Below are 19178 nucleotides of genomic sequence, written 5' to 3' on the forward strand. Positions count from 1 at the left end.
CCTCAACCCCCCCACCCCTCCAAAAAAAAAAACATGTTCGATTTGTATGTGCATTTCCAACAATCCCCAAGAGAAGCACAAAAATTGGAGCATGACGATGCTTTCTTTTTTTACGCAAGTCATGAGCAGGCAGCCAGTGGTTTGCAGATTAAGATATCAGCCCTGTGCTGTGTGCCTCCTCAACATCCTTTATGGACGACACACACTCACTCTCACGCGCAAATCATTTCTGTTCTCCCAGATAATGAGAAGAGAGGCTGCGGTGTACATTTACGGTAAAACAGTACGCAGAGATCAGTCTTTAGGCTCGTTGGCAATAATAATGCAGTAGGAGCAACTGGCAGATGCTAACAATTTACACGTTGAAAAATGAAAGTAGAGTGAAACAGTATGCTAAAAAACATGACAACCACACTAAAGTATGCCACCTAGCTTTGAGACTTTGGTTTTTGACCCCCCGGTGTGAGACGGGGTGACACGCAACAACCAAAAAGGTCCCGAGCGAGGCTGGAACCAGGGTTGATGAGGTTATTATGTTACGCAGCTTAAATAACTGGGTGGCTCAGTACTTGGGAAGTGCAAACCTGCACTAAACAGCTACAGTATTTCATTGTAGCGAGGAAAATAGCTGTGGTGCGTTGGAGGATAAGGCAATGTCATGGTATGTCTGTTTGACATTTTCCTCTGAGCTCAGGCAACCGCTAAGAATTTTTCGAGGCCATTCTAAGCAACACTTGACAAATTTGCGCCATGGCGACTTAGACGGCACACTACATCCCAAGTCTCTTCATTGTCATTTCCTCGCTCCAACCGGAAGTTGTTCTGCACCGCCATGTTGACATCCACCCCAAAGCTCTTGGCCCAATCCCAATGTCCTCCCTAAAGCCTCAAACCCTGAACCCTCAAGGACTTACTGACGTCACCTGGTAAGTGGTGAGTGTGAGAGGCTGTGAGGGCTTGAAATGGTGTAAATACGAATGGGACAGCACTTTGCTGCAACACATCACGTTACCATGGAAACGAGAAAAAATACTTTGTACTCCCTGATTTGAACGTCTTCAGGCTCTCTCCTCACAAGATGAGAGCTAACTTCATATAATCTATTTACAAATTTTTGTCAAAACAGCTTAAATGACAAAATCAAATATTTGATGAATAAATAAATAAATATTCTCTGATTTCATGTTTATTGTTTGTTCCATCTTTAATGTTAATGTTTCTGAGTAAATGTAATACTCCAGGCTGAACGCACGTGAGCCGTCCTCTTTGTTTACCTTTTTTTTTTACGTCTCCATGCGTCCACTGGTTACTCCGTGTTTAACGTCACATTGCAATGATTTGTGGGTAATTCCCTTAGGCTAAGTCATGCTGACTTACGTAAAGGGTTCATAAAGGGCTAAAAAATGTCTGCTAGAGAGCCCGCAAAGACTTGATGATATGACAGTGGGACATCCCTAAACCCTCACGAACTTCGCGGGAGCGCGCCTCAAAGTCCGTAAGGGGGGACATTGGGATTGGGCCTAGCAGGTCTTCATCTTAAATGTTTGGACTCTTCACCATCTTCTTTTCTTGCTGCAACTGATCTGCACGATGCGACTGTAAATTAATTAACCCTTTACTCAATTAGCAACATCACAATGGGTAAAGAAATGCTCTTTTTAAAGTCAGTTATTAAGATTTTTGCTCAGTACCAAGAGTTAAATCATTTATTAATACAAAATTGTATTTCTCCTTTATTCTATTTCATCTTCTGTCATTTGGTTTTTATTTGTTTTAATTTTTTACAGTTATGCTTATTTTAATTATTTTACAAAGCTCATGCCTTTAACAAAATTACGTTATTGTGAAAAAAATAATAAAAATGTCATTAGCAAAAATAAATATTACTCAACTTGACCACCAGGTGGAGGCAAAGGCTTTAAAATAATGTGCTCACTTTGACAGGATCTTTCTTCTTTTCTTTTTTTAAACAATCCTTTATTAGTCCCACAGTGGGGACATGTGTTCTCTACATCTGACCCATCCATGTATATACAGGGAGCAGTGGGCTGCCCATGACATGTGCCCAGGGAGCAGTTAGGGGTTCAGTGTCTTGCTCAGGGACACTTCGACACAGGACACGTAGCAACCAAGGATCGAACCGCCGACCTTGCCTCATTCTGTAGCTTGAACCTTTTTTTTTTTACCCTCGTTTGGTGGAATGAGTTGTTGAAAACTTGAAGCACTTTCAAATATAGTTTAAACACTCTTGATGTTCACTCACTAGATGTACTCAACACATCTGAAAGGCTGGCGTTAAGTAAAACACTAAATAGAAAATATTGTATTCAGTTATTAAAAAATGACTTAAAGTACTGTATCTACATATGCTATGTTCCCTTCCACGCTTGTGTTAAGAAACCAGAGACTTTACACCTTATTCTCAGTCGTAAGACTAGAGGGACAGTTTATAGGAAACATCTATACAGCAGGTAACGGCACCAACAGTCAATTAGATTAAAGAGCAAACAGTAAGTTTGGGTTTGATTAAATACTATATGGTCTTCTTTCATTGACAGAAAACTGATGGTGTCAAAAAAAGAAGACCATTATAAGTCTAACAATAGTTAGAATTACTATTCTAGAGTATGAAGTAGTTGTGATGTACCTAATGAACTGGTAACTCAGTGTAACTCTGCCTGTGATCGCTTCACATCTCTGGCCGTTCCAAAGTCACAATGGACCTCGGCTTCAACCTCCAGAAGGCTCGAAGACAAATCGGGCAAATCAAATCTCACATTATAAAGAATTTATTGCAGGCAAACAATACCATAAATAATATTTACAAACTATTAAACATTCCTTTGTATGGGCTTCATGGATTGCTAGTAAACAGTCTTTCAGTTGATCCGTTATGCCAATTCTCTGAATTCTGGACATTTTATTGAATACTTTTTAAAATGTTGACTTTAGCCCCATAAAGATGTGTGTGTGTGTGTGTGTGTGTGTATATATATATATAAAAAGAGTTTTATCCAATATTCACTTCCCAGTTTGTGACTAAACTTAAGCATTTCTTTTTAAATCATTTTCCAAACCGAGCAGCTTTTCGCAGAGTTCCTGACCACTTCAATGAACTGCAGCCAGATTAACATGTGAACAGCCTTGAATATAGTGTTAAATATTGGCCATCAGACACGAGACACCATTACCTCATCAGTGTAGATGAAGGCTGTTTATGCATCGTATGTGTAATAAAGCAACCACCCCCCTACAGTGCATTTCACATGAAGATGAAGCGTCTCTGACAATGACTTGAGTTCTTTGACCGGTACTCTATGTGAGGCGCATTCATTAGTATTTCACAAATTATGCACACGTTTGATGAATCTGCCTTTCAGAAAAGATCCCCCCCCCCCCCCCCCCCCCCCCCCCCCACAAAAAAAAAAACACAGCACACCATTTCCCTCTTGGCATTTAGTTTAGGCGTTAAAGAAATATGTTTCTGAAATAATTAGAGAACTTTCATGTCAGAAAAAAGAAATTCGTCAATACCTTGAATATTTCGAACAATTCAACCTGCTGATTGTCCCCCATTCCCTAATCCACGCCGACTGAGAAAATTGTGTCAGAAGTGACACTACGAACATCTCTCTTTTCCGTTAAAAATGCTTGTTTACAATAAAAATGAAAGTTTGAACCTATCGGATGCTAGCTTCCTTTGCTTTTTCAACATTCCAGCAAGTTGAGTGGGAAAAGTACAGTGTGCACCCGTCGGGCGTCACAGATTCTCACTCTTGGCGTCATTGTTGCCGTTTCCTCTCCGTTTCTAAACAAAAGCTCTCAAAGGCTTCTTCCATCTCGGGCTCCATCTCGTCTTCGGAGTCGTATCTGTGAACACAGCAGAGCAACGGGAGTTACTTCTTTAGGCCAACGTGCTAATATTAACACAACCTACAACATGTGTACGTAGTTGACGATCTCACGGACCTACAGGTCTGAGAGACAGAGGACGGGAGCGAGCTAAGCCCTCTTTCACGCCCAACTGCTGACTAGACTGAATCTGAGGCAATGAGCTGAATCTGTTGCATTGTGGGCCGCTCAAAACGCATTCACCAAGCCCAGGGGCCCCCCCAGGTGAAGTCGCTATGCAGTCACATGACTGGAGGTGCACCAGCATGGGGGGTACGGGTTGAACTTTTACAGGTTTGGGTCCAATAGCAACCCACAGAAGTACTGCAATATCAGATAATATCATCTTTAAAGTGCAGTATAAGCAGTAAAGTGGGTGTCTGTGACCTAATGAAAAATGTAAACGGCACACATGACCCATCTATGAGGTGTCAACCCCATTATATGTTCTTACATTTCACTTTCATTTCCATTTTCTCCATCGAGATCGTGGAAATAGTCCTGCCGGTCCAGAATCTCTTGGTACTTCTCAGCATAGTCTGTAAAAAGCAACACAACGACGTTTCTTTTCTCATTTCAAAGTAGCAGAGGACTTTCTGACAATCTAAAGGACTTATTCAACGCCTGAGGAGAGTAGCGAAGGGCGAGTCAAGCCACGATGTGAATTTATAGCAAACATTTGTATCTAAAATGATAATGTTGAGTGTTAATGTGGAAACGTTCACGACTAACGACAGCATTCTCCTCCATTTCTCTACCAGCAGCCTTTACTTGTGTTTAAAAGAAATAGTTGTGTAATAATAAACATATTAATGCATTTAAGAAAAACAGTTTACTTGACTGACCAACTGTCTTTTATATTTATATTCTCAGAAAACTGTCTAATATCAAGGTGAACGCTCCATTTATAAAACAGATTCATTACTTTACGTACAAAAGCATTGTTTCATATAGTTACTTGTAATAACACAGTTAGATATGAGAAGCAATTGCAAGAGGAAGAAGAGTTACACTTTCAGACATTTCATTTTGGTCGTCTAGCCATTTCATGTGCGCGCATAAACTAAAACAGACATGACTTCACATTAATCCGGAGTGGATTTTTTTACATTTATTACCGACATCACGATAAACTTGCATGTCCACGGTTGACAACACGGTAGACTCACCGGGGTCTGCTGCTGTAAAAGGAGTCCCATCTTCTGTGTAGAACGTCGGTTCATTCTGAGAAGAGGAAAAAACGAATTCCATGAACCACAGGTAATGTAGAGGGCGGGAGGTATAAAGAAGAAACGTAGAGTTGGATTACGGTACGGTCGACACTCACCATGAAGTAGTTGGGGTCGTTGTCTGGCGTGGCGTTGCTGGCCGCTGCGGCGGCGCGGACTCGGCCCCAGTCGCTCGATCTCAACTCCACCAGCTTCAGAAGCATCTGTCTCACATCCCTGATGACAAAAACGGCCACATCAAGAAGTCTCAGCCAGGCTGTCGATGAGGGTTGAACTCTGAACCGTATGGCTTTTGGGCACTTCAGCCAGTTTATGGCAAACTTTTGAATGACGATGCAAGGTCCGTGTGTGTATGTGTGTTGGAAAGCTAAAACTCTACAGTACACATTGGTTTCATCTCTCAAATGTAACAACATTACACACTTGATTGTTTTTGTCAAAGAATATCTGTTCTTCCAAAGTGCTTTGATGTATGATTGTCTTCAACACTGGACAGCATCTCGGGTGCAACAGCATGTTTCAAACCTTTTTTTTTTTTTTAAATCTAAAGTTACCTTTATCATAAGCCTTAAGTAGCCGCTGCACACTAAAGAGCACATTGGTATACACACCGGCTGCAGGTGGCGTCCAGTAGAATAGTTTCTATTCTATGGATCAGCTCCTCCATGTGCGGTTTTCCCCTCTCTTTCCACGCGTCATCCAGGATGGAGCCCGTCAGCTGGGAATTAAAAACACATTCTCAGTACCTGCCTGAAAAGTGGAGCTACCCACAAGTCTGTAAAATGATCTACATGAGATGTGAAACCTTTAGCAGCTTGACGGCGCAGATGAGATTTGCATCCACAGGCTTGGAGAACAGACTGTTCATCAGGTCTTTCAGAGCACCGAGGAGGATATCTGCTCGGTTTGGAGGTCCTTTTACGCTCTTTACCTAAAAGAAAATGGCATAAAAATCAAATGAGAAGGTTGAAGGCGCGCCGAGTAGTATTCTGGTGTTGCAGCAGTACCAGACATCCTAATGGTAGGCAGCAATTCTAGAAGGTGTATATAGTTTGGTTTGTTTTGTCTTTTGAGGGGCTGGACTGAAGCGGGGACAACTCTATAAACACCAACGTCTGTCCTTGACTCACTGAGTGATGACGATTTGGAGTGATGAAGTTTCCCCGATTGCCGTCGCTCTTTCAAAATGAATAGACGCGAAAAAGTCCTCAACTACGTCCTCTGGAGGCTTTTACAGCGAAGCACGGACAGTCGTCAATTATTGACTCAAACGTAGCTTAACCACTTCATGTTATGCGCTACTTCCCTACACTTTAAGAGAACATTGCAGATGAACATATAATAACCAGGAATTCACAATATAGACACCACAACTGCACACCTACCGTCAGCTGTCTGCCGAACTAGCAAGCTAAAAACCCAGCTACGTGTTTCCCTCAGTGCCACCAGGGCAGCATGTAGCCCCCTCAACAACAGAAGTCAATTTTTTTTTTTTATAACCGTAGGAACGCGGCCTCAAAGAGAACAGCTTACCTCCAGGTTTAGGTAGAGCTCTCCCAGAAAGAGCACATAGGAGTGGAATTTCTTCTGAGTCTCCGGGTTTCCTCCAACCGCTGCGTCCCTCTGTTGAAATTCTGTTTGACATCTACGGCAGACAACAGTAATCTTATTTAATGGAGCTTAAAACAGATTTCTACTTCTACTACTGCTCGTGTGATACCAACATTTTCTACTGCTTTTAACCTTTTTGAACAATGTAATTATAGGAAAATTGTGTTACCATGAAAAGCAGAGGGGGATTCATGGTCGTGCCCCTAAACATCAATTTAAACCAGACAGAAATAAATCACCTTTTCAGGAGCAGCTGGCGGAAGTTGCCGCTCGGCGGGCTGACATGGAGATGATGGGACAGGTAGTTACACAGCCTGGCCCCAGTGTAAGCGAAGTTAGGAATGGCAGTAGACTGCAATGAAAAAGTTGTGTGTTTTATCAGAAACATGCATCTTCACATTTAACGTGCATGTCATGTTTGGAAAGGTTTGGTTTCTGATACACAAATAGTTAAATGAGGACTGAACGCGTCTCCCCATACCTGTGTGTAGATCAGTTCCACCAGCTCGTTCAGCAGTTCTTCAGTGGTAACCCAGGAGTTGAGCATGCCAGTTATGTGTTCCACATCCAACTCAAAGGACCCCGGTGAGGAGCTCAGGTGGCCAAGGAAGTCTGCGACCGTTTCAGCCAAGGTCGGTTCACCGTAATAGCTTTCGTCGTCGTCATAAAACGAGGGGTCCTATTAAATAAATACACAAATAACTAAATAGAAAACACAGAGCCACTTTCTCTTTCTAATAGAAAATAATTGATCATTTCAATTGTATTTTTGATGGAATGCGCTACGGACACATTTCCTAAATTCTCCTTGGAAACTAACATCAGAAGTGAAGAGAACAATTACAATATAATGTTTAAAAATGGCTTCTGTAAATTCTTCTTACTTCGTACGGGTTCACTGCAGAGGGGACGAACTCTGCTGCACTGGCAGAAAGCTTCGATGACTTGACCACGGAGTCCACTTCGTTTAAACCTCTGGAGGCAGGTGTACTGTTGGCGTTAGCACTTTGTTGGGGTTTGCTCTGTCTTTTAAAACCTGAACAAAAAAAAAGAAGAAGAAAGGCGTTGTCAGTCTTTGTTGTGTGTGACACCACTCATCCAACATGGGCCAATTCTCTCTAAGGAAAGGCTGGCGGGAATTCAAAGATATTGTCTGCCTGTGGCATAGAGCCACGACAAACAGAACAAAATACAATACAATACAGCACTGTCCTGCAATGCTTATAAAGTACAATAATTCAATAGGAGAAGCTGATGTTTGTAGAGTGCAAAGACACAATACAGTACAGAATAATACACAGTACGTAGTTGCACATAAACCTAGTGGTGCAATATCTGTGGTTGGTTGGCAGTCATCACATAAATTAGTACTGGATCGTGCTGGCTATGGACTGTGGTGATGGAGTGATATGGTGTTATTTTTTTCAGAAGGAAATACCAAAACGTTTTGGTTGATACCAGAAGTATGCAGTTTAACACAGGTTGTGCATTTCTAACCTGCCTATGCAATCACGTGGTTTTGACCACGACCATGCAGAGACAAGGGGTCCTTTAGAAAAAGATCACAATAGGGCCTCCAATTGTCAAAACATCAGACTCGTTCTGATAAAGCGTTTTACAAATGATACGCACAGAATATGGTATTGTTTTAACTTATACGCCATCTCACTTTACTTCCTTATTTCTTAGCGCCAGCCACAATAACAGAAGGGAAACTAATGATTCTACGTTCATATTGTTAGGTTAGCTATAGCCAACGTTATCTCTCTAAAGTTGTAGCTGGGTAAGACAGCTTTAAGTGACGAACGTAACGAATCAACTATGTGACATCTGAGCGGGAGCTTTATTTAGAAGCTGCGTTACCTCACATGAAACAACAATCCCAACAGGTGCATGTCGCAACGCCAACATGCTAAGGCTAGCTAACATTAATGGTATTTAGCAGCTAGCAAGCTAATTAAATATTTAGAACAGGTTAAACGAGTATCGTATAATCCTGACACTTATCAGAAGAAGTGTCAGGAGGAACTGTGTGGCGACTATTCAATTCAGCCAAACACAGTTTGGGCCCTAAGTGACCGTGCCAGCGCGTGACATTTAACGGGAAATGAAATCGAATCTGAAAGTAGCGTTAGCTAGTAAATTAGCAGTTAGCTCGGGTGTCGTTAGCTAGCTAGTTGACGGCTCCTTACTTCCACCAGCCATGACGTCAGCCGTGCTAATGTTGTTGTCGCCAAAAGGCGGGGAAGTTCGCGGCTGCCTCAACGGCTCCCTTTGGTTGAACAGCGTGCCTTTGGTGTCACCACCACCAGCGGTGTTATTGGGGTCCGCGAGGACATTTCGGGTTCTTCCCGCTCCGGGAGCTCGGTCAAAACTCTCGTCCATGACTGCTCGCTTCACTCTCAAAGCAGCATCAGAAAGAAAGATGGAGAAATGTTGTTCACTGCTTTTTTGTTTTGCGTAGCAGTCGTTGCTTGTGTTTTATCACAACAAAGCACGCCCTATCTCTCTTTCATGATGGCTTTTATCTCTAACGGCAAGTGCCACAGTATATACACAACTTCTCTTTGGCCACTTCCTTTAACAACAAACTCACTGTAGCTGATTATCCGCGACAGTGTGGGATATCAAAATTAAACTCTCGCCCTCTAGTGGCGTGGAGTGGAAACTAAGCTATAAACGGTGCATGGTGCAGACTGGAATATAGAGATCATCAGTGGTGGTAAGAAAATGCCTAAATACCACAAATATATTTGCATACATATTACTTTATACTTAAAAGTTCTGCATTCATAACTTTACTTGAATACTGTACACAAATTATTGTTTTTCTTCTTCTTACTGTCTTCTTCTTTTTCTGATGAGGGTCTTTTAATTTTTTCTCCTCCCAGATCAATTCTTCCCTTTAGAGAAATAAGTGTCCAATAAAACCAACACTGACTATGGTTTTGCTTTTTAGAATTGTATTATTATTATGTTTTTATTTTTATGAAAAGAGAAATATAGGATTCTGCCTCCCCTCTCCACCCTAATCATTTTCGTACTGTCCCTAAAAGTACAGAAGTATTACTAGAAAGATTAAAATGAAAGCACTGATCATAAAGAAAAAAATCCCCATGTTAATGTTTTATTATTATTGTATCTATGTGAGTATGCATTTAATTGTTATAGTTGTTCTAGGAAGTAGTTTATAAGATTATTTCATTCAGGATGCAGTGGAATGAAAATTATAACATTTCTACCTGAATTGTAGTAGAAGTATAAAGTAGCATAAAATGGGAATACTCAAGTACTTTAGGTATTTTTTGTAAAGATCTGGTTCCTGACCATCATTCAATATAACCACTGTCTCAAAGATACTGAGATTGTGATTTCATCTCCCCAAGCCCCCCTTGAACATCTGTAAATCAAATCTGATCACATCATTTTTTATTAATTCACTTGTTCAAGTTGCATTGAAACATTTTATATGGTACATCTCTCTTAATGCTGTTTTCTTTTCTTTTTTATCTCACACTGCCAGGAATTCTGGTGGAGAAATAACAAACCTCTTGATTTCTATCTTAGTTTCACAGTCACATTAATTGAAAACAATTGTTTGCCTTTAAAAATAAATAAATAACTATGCCGAATAGTTTGATTTTATGGAACTCCTGCTTAGGGTGTGAACATTTCCAGAAAAGGAATAAAGACAACATGACTTGAGTGTCTGCAGAGTGTCTGTGGGTTTTGGCAGTGGTTGTTAGAAGACATAATACTGATCTAAAATATGCTTTGACATATTTAAGATCCTGGACCTGTGCGACCCCTTTAGAAGTGCCCGTCTATCCCCGCGCGCTCTCAGTAGCTGCCCACTATAAAACATGTGTTGCACCAGAGCTCTCAGTCTAAGTATTCATTAGTTGTTCCAGCCTCCAGTCATTTTCCACTTGTTTCCCAAAGCTGGCTCACATTATGCCACGGAGAATTTCTTTTGCCAGAAGTGCGTAGAACCCACTCTGATTACTGCCCCTATTCGAGGTTATTATGTCTTATGCCAGTGTCTTGAAAGGGAGTTCAAACATTCACAAATGTCAGGAATGCACAAGGTGACAAATGATTGGTGTTTGCTCATCAGCAAAGGTTTTAAATGCCTCCCAAAAAAAGTTAAATTTCAGGTTTCCTGGTAATCTTTTTAACTGTTATAAACAAATCTAGGAAAACACAGTGCTACTGTATGTTTTGTATATTTTTTTTTATACTATACTATACTTGTTTTCGCCCTTTTAGTTTAGAAATATAAGTGCAGGAAAAACACAAAAATCAAAACACATTTGAGTTTTTAAGGTTTATCCACAGGACGCTGTAGTGAATGTGGCCTCGGAGCATCGGTGCAAGCAGCCCCGCCACATTGCAAATGCAGCGGACAGTGCTGTGCACGGGAATATTATTCCATATGTTGCCACTAGCCCTGACTGTCATGAGGGAATAATGCACCGCGGCATTCCTCCGCGTTAATCATTCGTCGCGGCGATTCCTTGAGCGGCCATTAAAGAGCAGCACCATGCTTTCTGGACTCCCGCTGTTCACGCGGGCGCTTTTTCTCGTTTCCAATCTGAAGTCGCTGGAGGCCGACTTGGATGAATTTGGGAATCGTCTCTCGACCTCCCCCTGTCTTCCGCCGGCTCTCCCCATCAACTTTTTCCGCGTCTCTGCCCGCGTGACGCGAAGTTCAGAGGGGCGGGGTTATAGAGGAGAACATGAGGCCCGGAAGGAAGCCTGTGGTGTTAATGTTCTCCCCACGTCTCTTTTGATCTGGCATCGAGGCAGCTGTCATTGATTAGTGTGTTTGCAGATGATTACTAAGGGGAAGTGGGTGGTCAGACACAGGTCATATCTCTCGTTCACATTTTATGCCTCCACACACACACACACACACACACACTCGGATACTCCCCTTTAAAAGGCCCTCTGGAAGCTTATTTGGCAGCAGTGATGCAGACCAACATGACTGAATTTGCTTGTGCTATCAGCATCTGTGCTGCTGCAGCTCCGCAGTAATGGGCCGATATTAGGAAATTATGTCAGCATCTACTATAGGCCATACCACGGAAGTTTCCTCCCTCCCATTTTGTTGCGGTGGGTCTGCGTGTTTGGGAACTAATCATTAGTGCAATGGTTGCCACATGGAATATCTGGCTAGTTGCCTTTTCCGTCCCGTCCTACCGCAGAGATAAGACTCACCGTGACCTGAGCGTTCGCCAGCGTTCCCCCACCGCTTGTGAGAAAAACGTTCTCCTTCAGTGAAGTCAGTATTCTGTTGGATGTTTTAGAGGAAGTGAGACGAGCGCGTTGCGGAGGAGAAAACTGTATTTTATTTCCACGTGACAGAGTTCCTATAAAAAGTAAGAGAATGCAAAAGGAATGCTTGCCTTGTAAGTGTTCCCCGCCAGTTAAATATTTCACAAAAATAAATTAATCATTACAATACAGTCAAAACGCAGTGGTTAAGTATCAAACATTTGCTTTAAATGTGTCGCGTCCGCTAGTGTTTAATGCTGTCGTGACAGACCGACCGATCGTTTCAATCAAAGTTTTCTATCTCTGTCGCAGATTATCTGGGGTCTCACGGGGAGAATGCGGACTATAAATAACATCTCCTGCATTTCTAGCACAGTACGTGAGCCGGGACAGGATTCTCTGCGTCGTCCACGTCACACACATATACTCCAGTTGCAAACTGTTTGGCACAGGAAAAAAAAAAAAGGATAAATATTGCATCCCCGTGCCACAGAAAACACAGATATCATTATCTCCCACCAAAATAAAGTCTCAACCAGCAGCAGAGACCGTCATTCTTTTTTCTTTTTCCGCATAACAGTGTTAGTGCCTTGTTTCCAAACGAGAGATTTCTCAGCGAATGTCTTTTTATTTAACAGCTTTTTCTTTTCTTCCAGTATTGAAAAGTCTCTGTCCAGTGCTGCATGTCCTCCTCCTCCTCCTCCTCCTCCTCCTCCTCCTCCTCTTCCTACTCTTCCTCCTCCTCCTCCTCCAGTCGGAGTCCTCAAAGTTTCACGCCATAATCGGGAGGAAGTGGGTGGCCGTATTCTTCCTGCGCGTTTTCTTCCCCCTCAGCGGCTTCCCGTGGACGTTCAGGCCCACGAACATCTGCCGCTTCTTGTTCCTCCACTCGGCCGACGCATACGTGTTGTAGCCGTTCTCCTCGATCCGCTCCTTCAGGGTGCAGTCGACGCCGAACTCCCTCTGGAAGCAGAAAAGGTTTAGAGTTATAACCCCGTCGTGTCAGCTTAAGGCCAAGCACAGGTCATTTGATTTTGCAAATCTATTGTAGTTGCTCGTGGTAGCTCGCTTGTTCCCTAAACTTTCATCGACATCGCATGTTCGGAGTTGACCCGGCAGCCAGACGAGTAAAGATAAGGCCTCCTTTGATAAGGACAGGAGAGTCCATCTCTCTCTCTCTCGTCCAGATTGACCCCTTGACCCGGATACTAACCGCTCCGTACAGCTCTCCCTTCCTGCTGATGGCCAGATAGAAGTTGCTGTTCAGCCCTTTGATGGCCACCACTCCCACGTCCACCGATGTGATTTCCAGAATACCTAGGGAGTCAGCAGAAGGACAAGTCACATCAACACGTGTCGACGTCCAGACTGAGCTGGCGTGTCATTATGAACAAGTTTGAGCTGAACCGACTGAGAGAAAAAAACAAACAGAGGAAGGGCAGATGGTGATAAAACGTTTTTTTGGCTCGACTCGTCGATGCTAAGATTATAGAGGAATCATCACCCTGTGACAAATCCATTACGTTTTCTTTACAAACATAGGCGAGGGTAACTAATGTATACAGGCAACATATTGCATGCTCATTATGGGAAGTCTGCATATCCCCAGAGCGCGTTTATCATTCTCGGTGATATTATAAAGCTACTTTTAGAGCTTACACCTGTGCAACAGATCCCAGCTGCGCAGGCCGCTTAGTTTGAGAATTAATAGGTGGATGTCGCAGAGATTCTCAGGTTGTTTATGCCCCGTTCGGTATTTAGCCCCTCCAAGTCCCTATGCGAGCGATCCAGGCTATTAGAGGGACTAATTTATACCCCAGTTAACGAGAGCATTCTTGGGCCGCAGACAGCTGTGGTTGTTTGTGTGGTCTCCCTATCAGAGGTCAGAGAGATATAACTTCCTAATGTGTCCTTTGACCACAGAACCCACTCGTCTCGTCCTGTGTATGTGTGTGTGTGCGTGTGTGTGTGTGTGTAGTTAACCTCCCCTGTTCCCATGGCATGTTTGATTTCATGCCCCTCCCTCCCCGACTTCCTCTCCCCCACTTCCGTCGTTATTTCATCCTGATAAGCACACATGTGCACACACACACACACTTCAGCGTGGGGTGTGAAGTCCAGAGAGTCGATGACATCCTTTGATCAGATCAGCCCCCCCCCCCCCCCCCCCCTCTGTCTGATGACTGTTTGTGTGGCGGGGCCCGCTTTGCTGTCAGACCCACTCTCCGGTGGCACCGGGGGGGGGGGGGGGACGGACTCTGAGGCCGCACAGCCCGGTATGTGAGTGGACAGCGGTGGGCGTGCAGGTGTGCTCCCCGTTGAGGAACAACCCCCCACCCCTTCACCCCCTCCCCTCTTAAAGACACAGCAGCAGGGGTCTCGACCGTATCAGTTTCCCAGTTCAAACGGTGGCACCTCGGGGCGGCGAGGAGGTCTAAAGCGTCCAAAGATGGGCGCAGGTTTTTTCGGGGGACTGTGACACGACGGCCATTGAAGATCTGAGAGGGCTGGCGGTTTCTTTTATGGGATCGGGTGTCGGTGTACGGAGCGCGGATGTAAGACAATCCACGGCGGTCCTCTGGCTGCTCTGTAAACATGGGAGGGATGAAAGGCGGGAGAACAGAGGAAGGACAGAGGAGCCATGACAGTGAGACCGGGGGTGGGGCGAGGATTAGTAAGGCTGTAATGATCACTGATCAAAGTCAGCCACCGGAGGCAGGGGCGAGACGGGGGTCGTATGTACACACACACACACACACACACACACACATACATGCACAGAGCTGATATTGTGGCAGGTGAGCGTGCACGCAAACTCAACCTGGCTGCGAAACTATACAAAATATCCATTCACCGTTCTTCGCTTCAAGAGTTTTGTCTTTTTGCACGCTGGTTGCTTTGTTTTGCGCGCTCTGTTTGGAGTTACCACAGCAAATGGTTGTGCGTAATGGAGGTGCTCAACGCCAGTGAGAATTAAAGGTGTCCCCCCCACAGTGGGATGCCAAAAAAACATGTGCTTTGCAGCTTTTATTGTTTCTCACTCTTACTTTGGCTCCTTTAAAACTAAAATGTTCAGTAGCTGCACAAAATACACATTTTGACAGATAAATAAGGATGTACATTTTTCAATGGGTTGCCATTCCCATGCAGAAAAAACCCGGAGTGGGGTGTAAGTCAGGATAGTAATAACACTCGATAAGGGACCACACTGAGTGTATTTACACAGACGCAGGATTTACATCCACCCTCTCTTACCTCCCCTCCTCAGAGGGGAAGCTATACATCTCTTTTCCTCAAACCTCCATAAAAGCACCATCTGTTGTTGTTTTTTGTGATGTTGTTGCTCCCACTCAAAAGGCCACTGCTTTTATTAAAGGAGATGAACTTTGAACACAAAGAAACACACTTACACACACATTCACATATACATTAATATCCAGAAGCATCTCGCACACACGGCCCGGCCTTCTGCAGCACAGAAAACACAACCCCGGTTTCCCCAACACACACACACACACACACACACATATCCACACACATCGTGTTGCCAAGGGCTCGCCCTCTCACACCATCACAGCTGCGGTTTAACCACCCGAACCCCTTTTTTTACCGTCAATCCTTTGCCTTAGGTAGCAATATTGCACCCTGAGCTGCAAAGTTCACGCAGATATAGCTACTTCGCTGACATTAACACAACCTCCCTCCCCTTCCTCCCCCCCCCCCCCTCTGTAACCTCAGCACTGGCTCCCACCGGCTTGGAAAGCCATGTGGGACAGTTTTGCGCTGGCATCCCCATAAAATCTGTGGGAGGCATGGATGCTGGCTCTTTAACAGACAGTGAGCCCAGGGTCCTCGCAGGGGCCACAGACAGCACCCAAAAGGAAAACCCTCCACGTCCCACACACCTCCTAGACACAACATGGGGAATATATGCTTTTTATTTTTTTAAATGTGTCTTTTCCTTTCAACTTCTGGCTTTAGGAAAAGGCGAGTCGCCCCCCACTCATCGCAAAAAAATAAAAATTGATATTTTCTCACTTCAATGGACCATCGAAGGTTCTACAAAGGACGTCAGCCCTGGGATCATGTCCAGCCCCAGGGGGACAGAGCAAAGACCGGAGCTGCCGTTGTGTAGTATCCTTTACCGTGAGAACCTGATACGGGGGGCATATAATCCACACACAGTGTCCTCAGACCCCCCCTCGGGACACGGCTTTTTGATGGCACCAACCATTGATACTGAAGACGCACGGGCTTTGATGTGGCCACAATGATGCTCAGCCGGTGTCATTCATGAACTTGTGCCTCTAGAGAGAGTCCACTATGTGCGCTCCTTTTCCCACTCCCTCCCCCAACGCTCAGTCGGCAGTGACTCAAAAAAAAAGGGCAACACGCTCTTCAAAATGAGATGTTTCAGGAGGTCAAACAAAGAAGACAGAAGGGGTAAATCTTCTCCCAAACGAAGATAAAGTTTAGGGCGAATTCACACGCCACTAATACGACAAACCGAGTCAGACTTCCTTGTTTCACAACTTAAAAGAAACTACGCACAGAAAAAGAATGGTTCTTAACCATCACCAACTAAAGAACCGTTTTATCTACTGGATGGTTCTACAAGTTTGTCATGTGGTTCTTTTAGATATTAAATGGTTCTTAATTCATGTTTGAGTTATTGGATGGTGGGGGATGGTATAAATTAGCAGAACATTTAAAAAAAAGCTTCTTTGAGTTATACAAAGAACCAAAAATGGTGCCTCAAGGCACCATTTTTTGATGGCTCTTTGAGGCAACTATTCCAGTTCTTTAAAGTTCTCTTTAGAGTTTCTTAAACGTTGTTTTTAAAGAACCATTCAATAAAACAGTTACTTACAGAACCTCGGTCTGAAATGTTCTTTGTGGAACCAGAAATGGTTCTTCTACGGCATCACTCTAAAGAACCATTTTCGGTTCCAGATGGCACCTTTATCTTTCTCTGTGTACCTCTGCTACCAGCGTATGAGCGGCAGTAAAGGCATCGAGATGTCATACGCTCAGTAAATAAAGTCGCCTCTGTCGTGACCTTGTCAAAACAAACATATCCTCCTGACATTCTGCCATTTCCCCCCTAAAAGTCACTTTGATTGAACGTGTGGTTTTAGCTCTCCCAAGAGGAACATTAAAGGGTTCCGTATACACTGACAGGGGGGGATAGGGGGGAGACAAAAGAAGCTGTGAGAGATGTGTATATATATATATATATATATATATACATATGTGTGTGTGTGTGTGTGTGTGTGTGTTTGTGTGTGTCGGAAATAAGCGAGCACATGTGTTGTTGTATGTGATCACACACCCGCTGGAGCATGTGAGTGCCCGCTGGCTGATATAGACACACACACGTAGGTCGGTTGGGAAATGCTGGGAGAGACACAGAGAGAGAGAGAGAGAGAGAGAGAGAGAGAGAGAGAGAGAGAGAGAGAGAGAGGGGCAGAAAGAGTCTAAAAGCATCAATGAGACTGAGCATATCCTTCATCCCCCACCTCCAAGCCCTGTTTTCTATGTGGTTATCAGTGCTGTTTACCCAGGGCTGTGAAGACTGCCTGATAATGGCCGGGTTATCTGCCCCTGCTCCTTTTTTTTAAGCCATCTGAGAGCTACCATCATTGTGTGTGAGTGTTTGGACAGGAGAGATATCGGCGGGATGTCTGCTTTAAAACAAAACCCCCCAAAAAAAGACGACTCTAATCGGGGATTGCTTCATCCGAGCTGTACCAGGGTGGCGGTCTTTAAAAATGAACAGAGAGCTCTGTTTTTTTTTTTATTGAAATTCAATATTTGCGTCAAGTTTTGTGTTTGTGTATCCAATTTATGTATTTGTGTTGGTGTTTTTTTTTTTTTGTTCAAAGAATGAACATTAAAAATAACTGAACATTTGACAGACACCTGACATGAAGCGATCAACAGGTGCTTTTTTTCATAGGTGTAACACACCAAGGCCTTGAAATGCTGTCTTGAAAGGTATGAACTGATGTTTTAAAGCTCAGAGGGTTCATGTCACATCTAACTTAAGCTACAGCAGAGATCATCGATGAGGTCTCACTCCTTTTCTTTCGTCTATTTTTCTACATTCATCCACACCGTTAGAGCTACTCACTGAGGGGGTCATCCTTGCTCTTGGTTCCGTTGACCTTTCCGTTCCTGTCGATCCTCAGGAAAAACTTCTGAAAGGAGAACAGCTTCCTCCTCCGCATGTCCCCTTGGAGGTGATTGTAGCTGCGCACGTGCCTACCCTGCGGCCCCCCGGTCCGACCCAGGGGACCCCCGGTGGCCCTGGGCCTGGAGACGACCTCGGCCTCAGAAATGTTCAGCGGAACCCTGAGAGTCCGTGGGCCCGTGAGCCTCAGTCTGTCTCTGCGGAGCTGGTGACATGTCGCGCCGGGCGGTGAGAAGGACAAAAACAGCAGCGCAGCCAGGAGAGGCAGAAACAGGGGGGAGAGCAGCGTTGAAGATGACCTCAGTCTGGAGCTGGTCCAGTGACCAGAACGAGCCCCTAGCCCGACCCCGGAGCAGGACGAGGCGGAGGCGGCCTTACTCCCTCCAGCAGCCCATCTGATCATGGTAGTGTGCTGTGTGGAGGACTAGAGGCAGCCTCGGAGCCTGGGACATGCTGCTGGGGGCGAGGTGAGGCTTGGAGGGCAGGCAGGGGAGCCCTCCACGGTCCAGACCGGGCGAGATGATCCCCCTGCAGAGTCCGGATTACTAAGCACCTGGATGGAATCCTTTATCGTGCCAATGTTAGATTGTATACTAGACTGTTCAACAAGTCACTGTGTTTCGAGCTGATATTCCACTGAGTTCTCTTCTCCACTGTTCAAGGTTAAAGTCTTGAAAGTTTTGGGGAAAAAATCTGGCTAAATGAAGAAAGATTACATTAAAAAAAAAGAATAAACAACACACCGATTACTGTTTGTGTGTATTCCAGTAACAAACCTGCTTCTCCTCCTCCCTTCGTTGTCTAATTCGTTCCAAATTGTTGCGGCTGTTCTTGGCTGCTCCAGTGTGAACTTTGTATTTCCAGGCCGAACAAAAAAAAAGGAAAAGATATTCATATGAAGTTCGCTGACCATACAGGCAGAGAGTTTGCCAAGTGTAAAACTCCTTAGTTCCAGTGGAATCCCCCCCCAAAAA

General features: G+C 44.2%; 2 protein-coding genes across 2 annotated transcripts; both read right to left on the reverse strand.

Annotated features, from left to right (window-relative positions):
• Nucleotides 1-3425: 3425 nt before the first annotated feature.
• paip1 (poly(A) binding protein interacting protein 1) lies at nucleotides 3426-9303 on the reverse strand. The gene is made up of 11 exons (XM_079160583.1): nucleotides 8924-9303; nucleotides 7616-7767; nucleotides 7213-7410; nucleotides 6971-7083; nucleotides 6654-6765; nucleotides 5926-6051; nucleotides 5732-5838; nucleotides 5219-5336; nucleotides 5061-5115; nucleotides 4346-4430; nucleotides 3426-3870 (listed from the first exon to the last, which is right to left on the reverse strand). The coding sequence occupies exons 1-11, from the start codon at nucleotides 9114-9116 to the stop codon at nucleotides 3783-3785; spliced, it is 1347 nt and encodes a 448-aa protein (XP_079016709.1). The 5' UTR covers nucleotides 9117-9303; the 3' UTR covers nucleotides 3426-3782.
• Nucleotides 9304-12782: 3479 nt separating this feature from the next.
• fgf10b (fibroblast growth factor 10b) lies at nucleotides 12783-18607 on the reverse strand (the record flags this gene model as incomplete). Its single annotated transcript, XM_079162130.1, has 3 exons — nucleotides 12783-12974; nucleotides 13225-13328; nucleotides 18145-18607. 3 exons carry the CDS (start codon nucleotides 18605-18607, stop codon nucleotides 12783-12785), a joined length of 759 nt encoding a protein of 252 aa, XP_079018256.1.
• Nucleotides 18608-19178: the final 571 nt, after the last annotated feature.

This window comes from Pholis gunnellus (assembly GCF_910591455.1).
Source record: "Pholis gunnellus genome assembly, chromosome: 6".
In the NCBI taxonomy this organism is placed as follows: Eukaryota; Metazoa; Chordata; class Actinopteri; order Perciformes; family Pholidae; genus Pholis; species Pholis gunnellus.

Excerpts from the sequence above, each read along its gene's own strand:
- paip1 (XM_079160583.1), bottom strand. The coding sequence starts at position 9,116 with ATGGACGAGAGTTTTGACCGAGCTCCCGGAGCGGGAAGAACCCGAAAT. Across the intron at positions 7,411-7,615 it reads CTGCAGTGAACCCGTACGAA|GACCCCTCGTTTTATGACGA; the intron begins GTAAGAAGAATT and ends TTTATTTAATAG. Across the intron at positions 5,839-5,925 it reads GCGCCGTCAAGCTGCTAAAG|CTGACGGGCTCCATCCTGGA; the intron begins GTTTCACATCTC and ends TTTAATTCCCAG.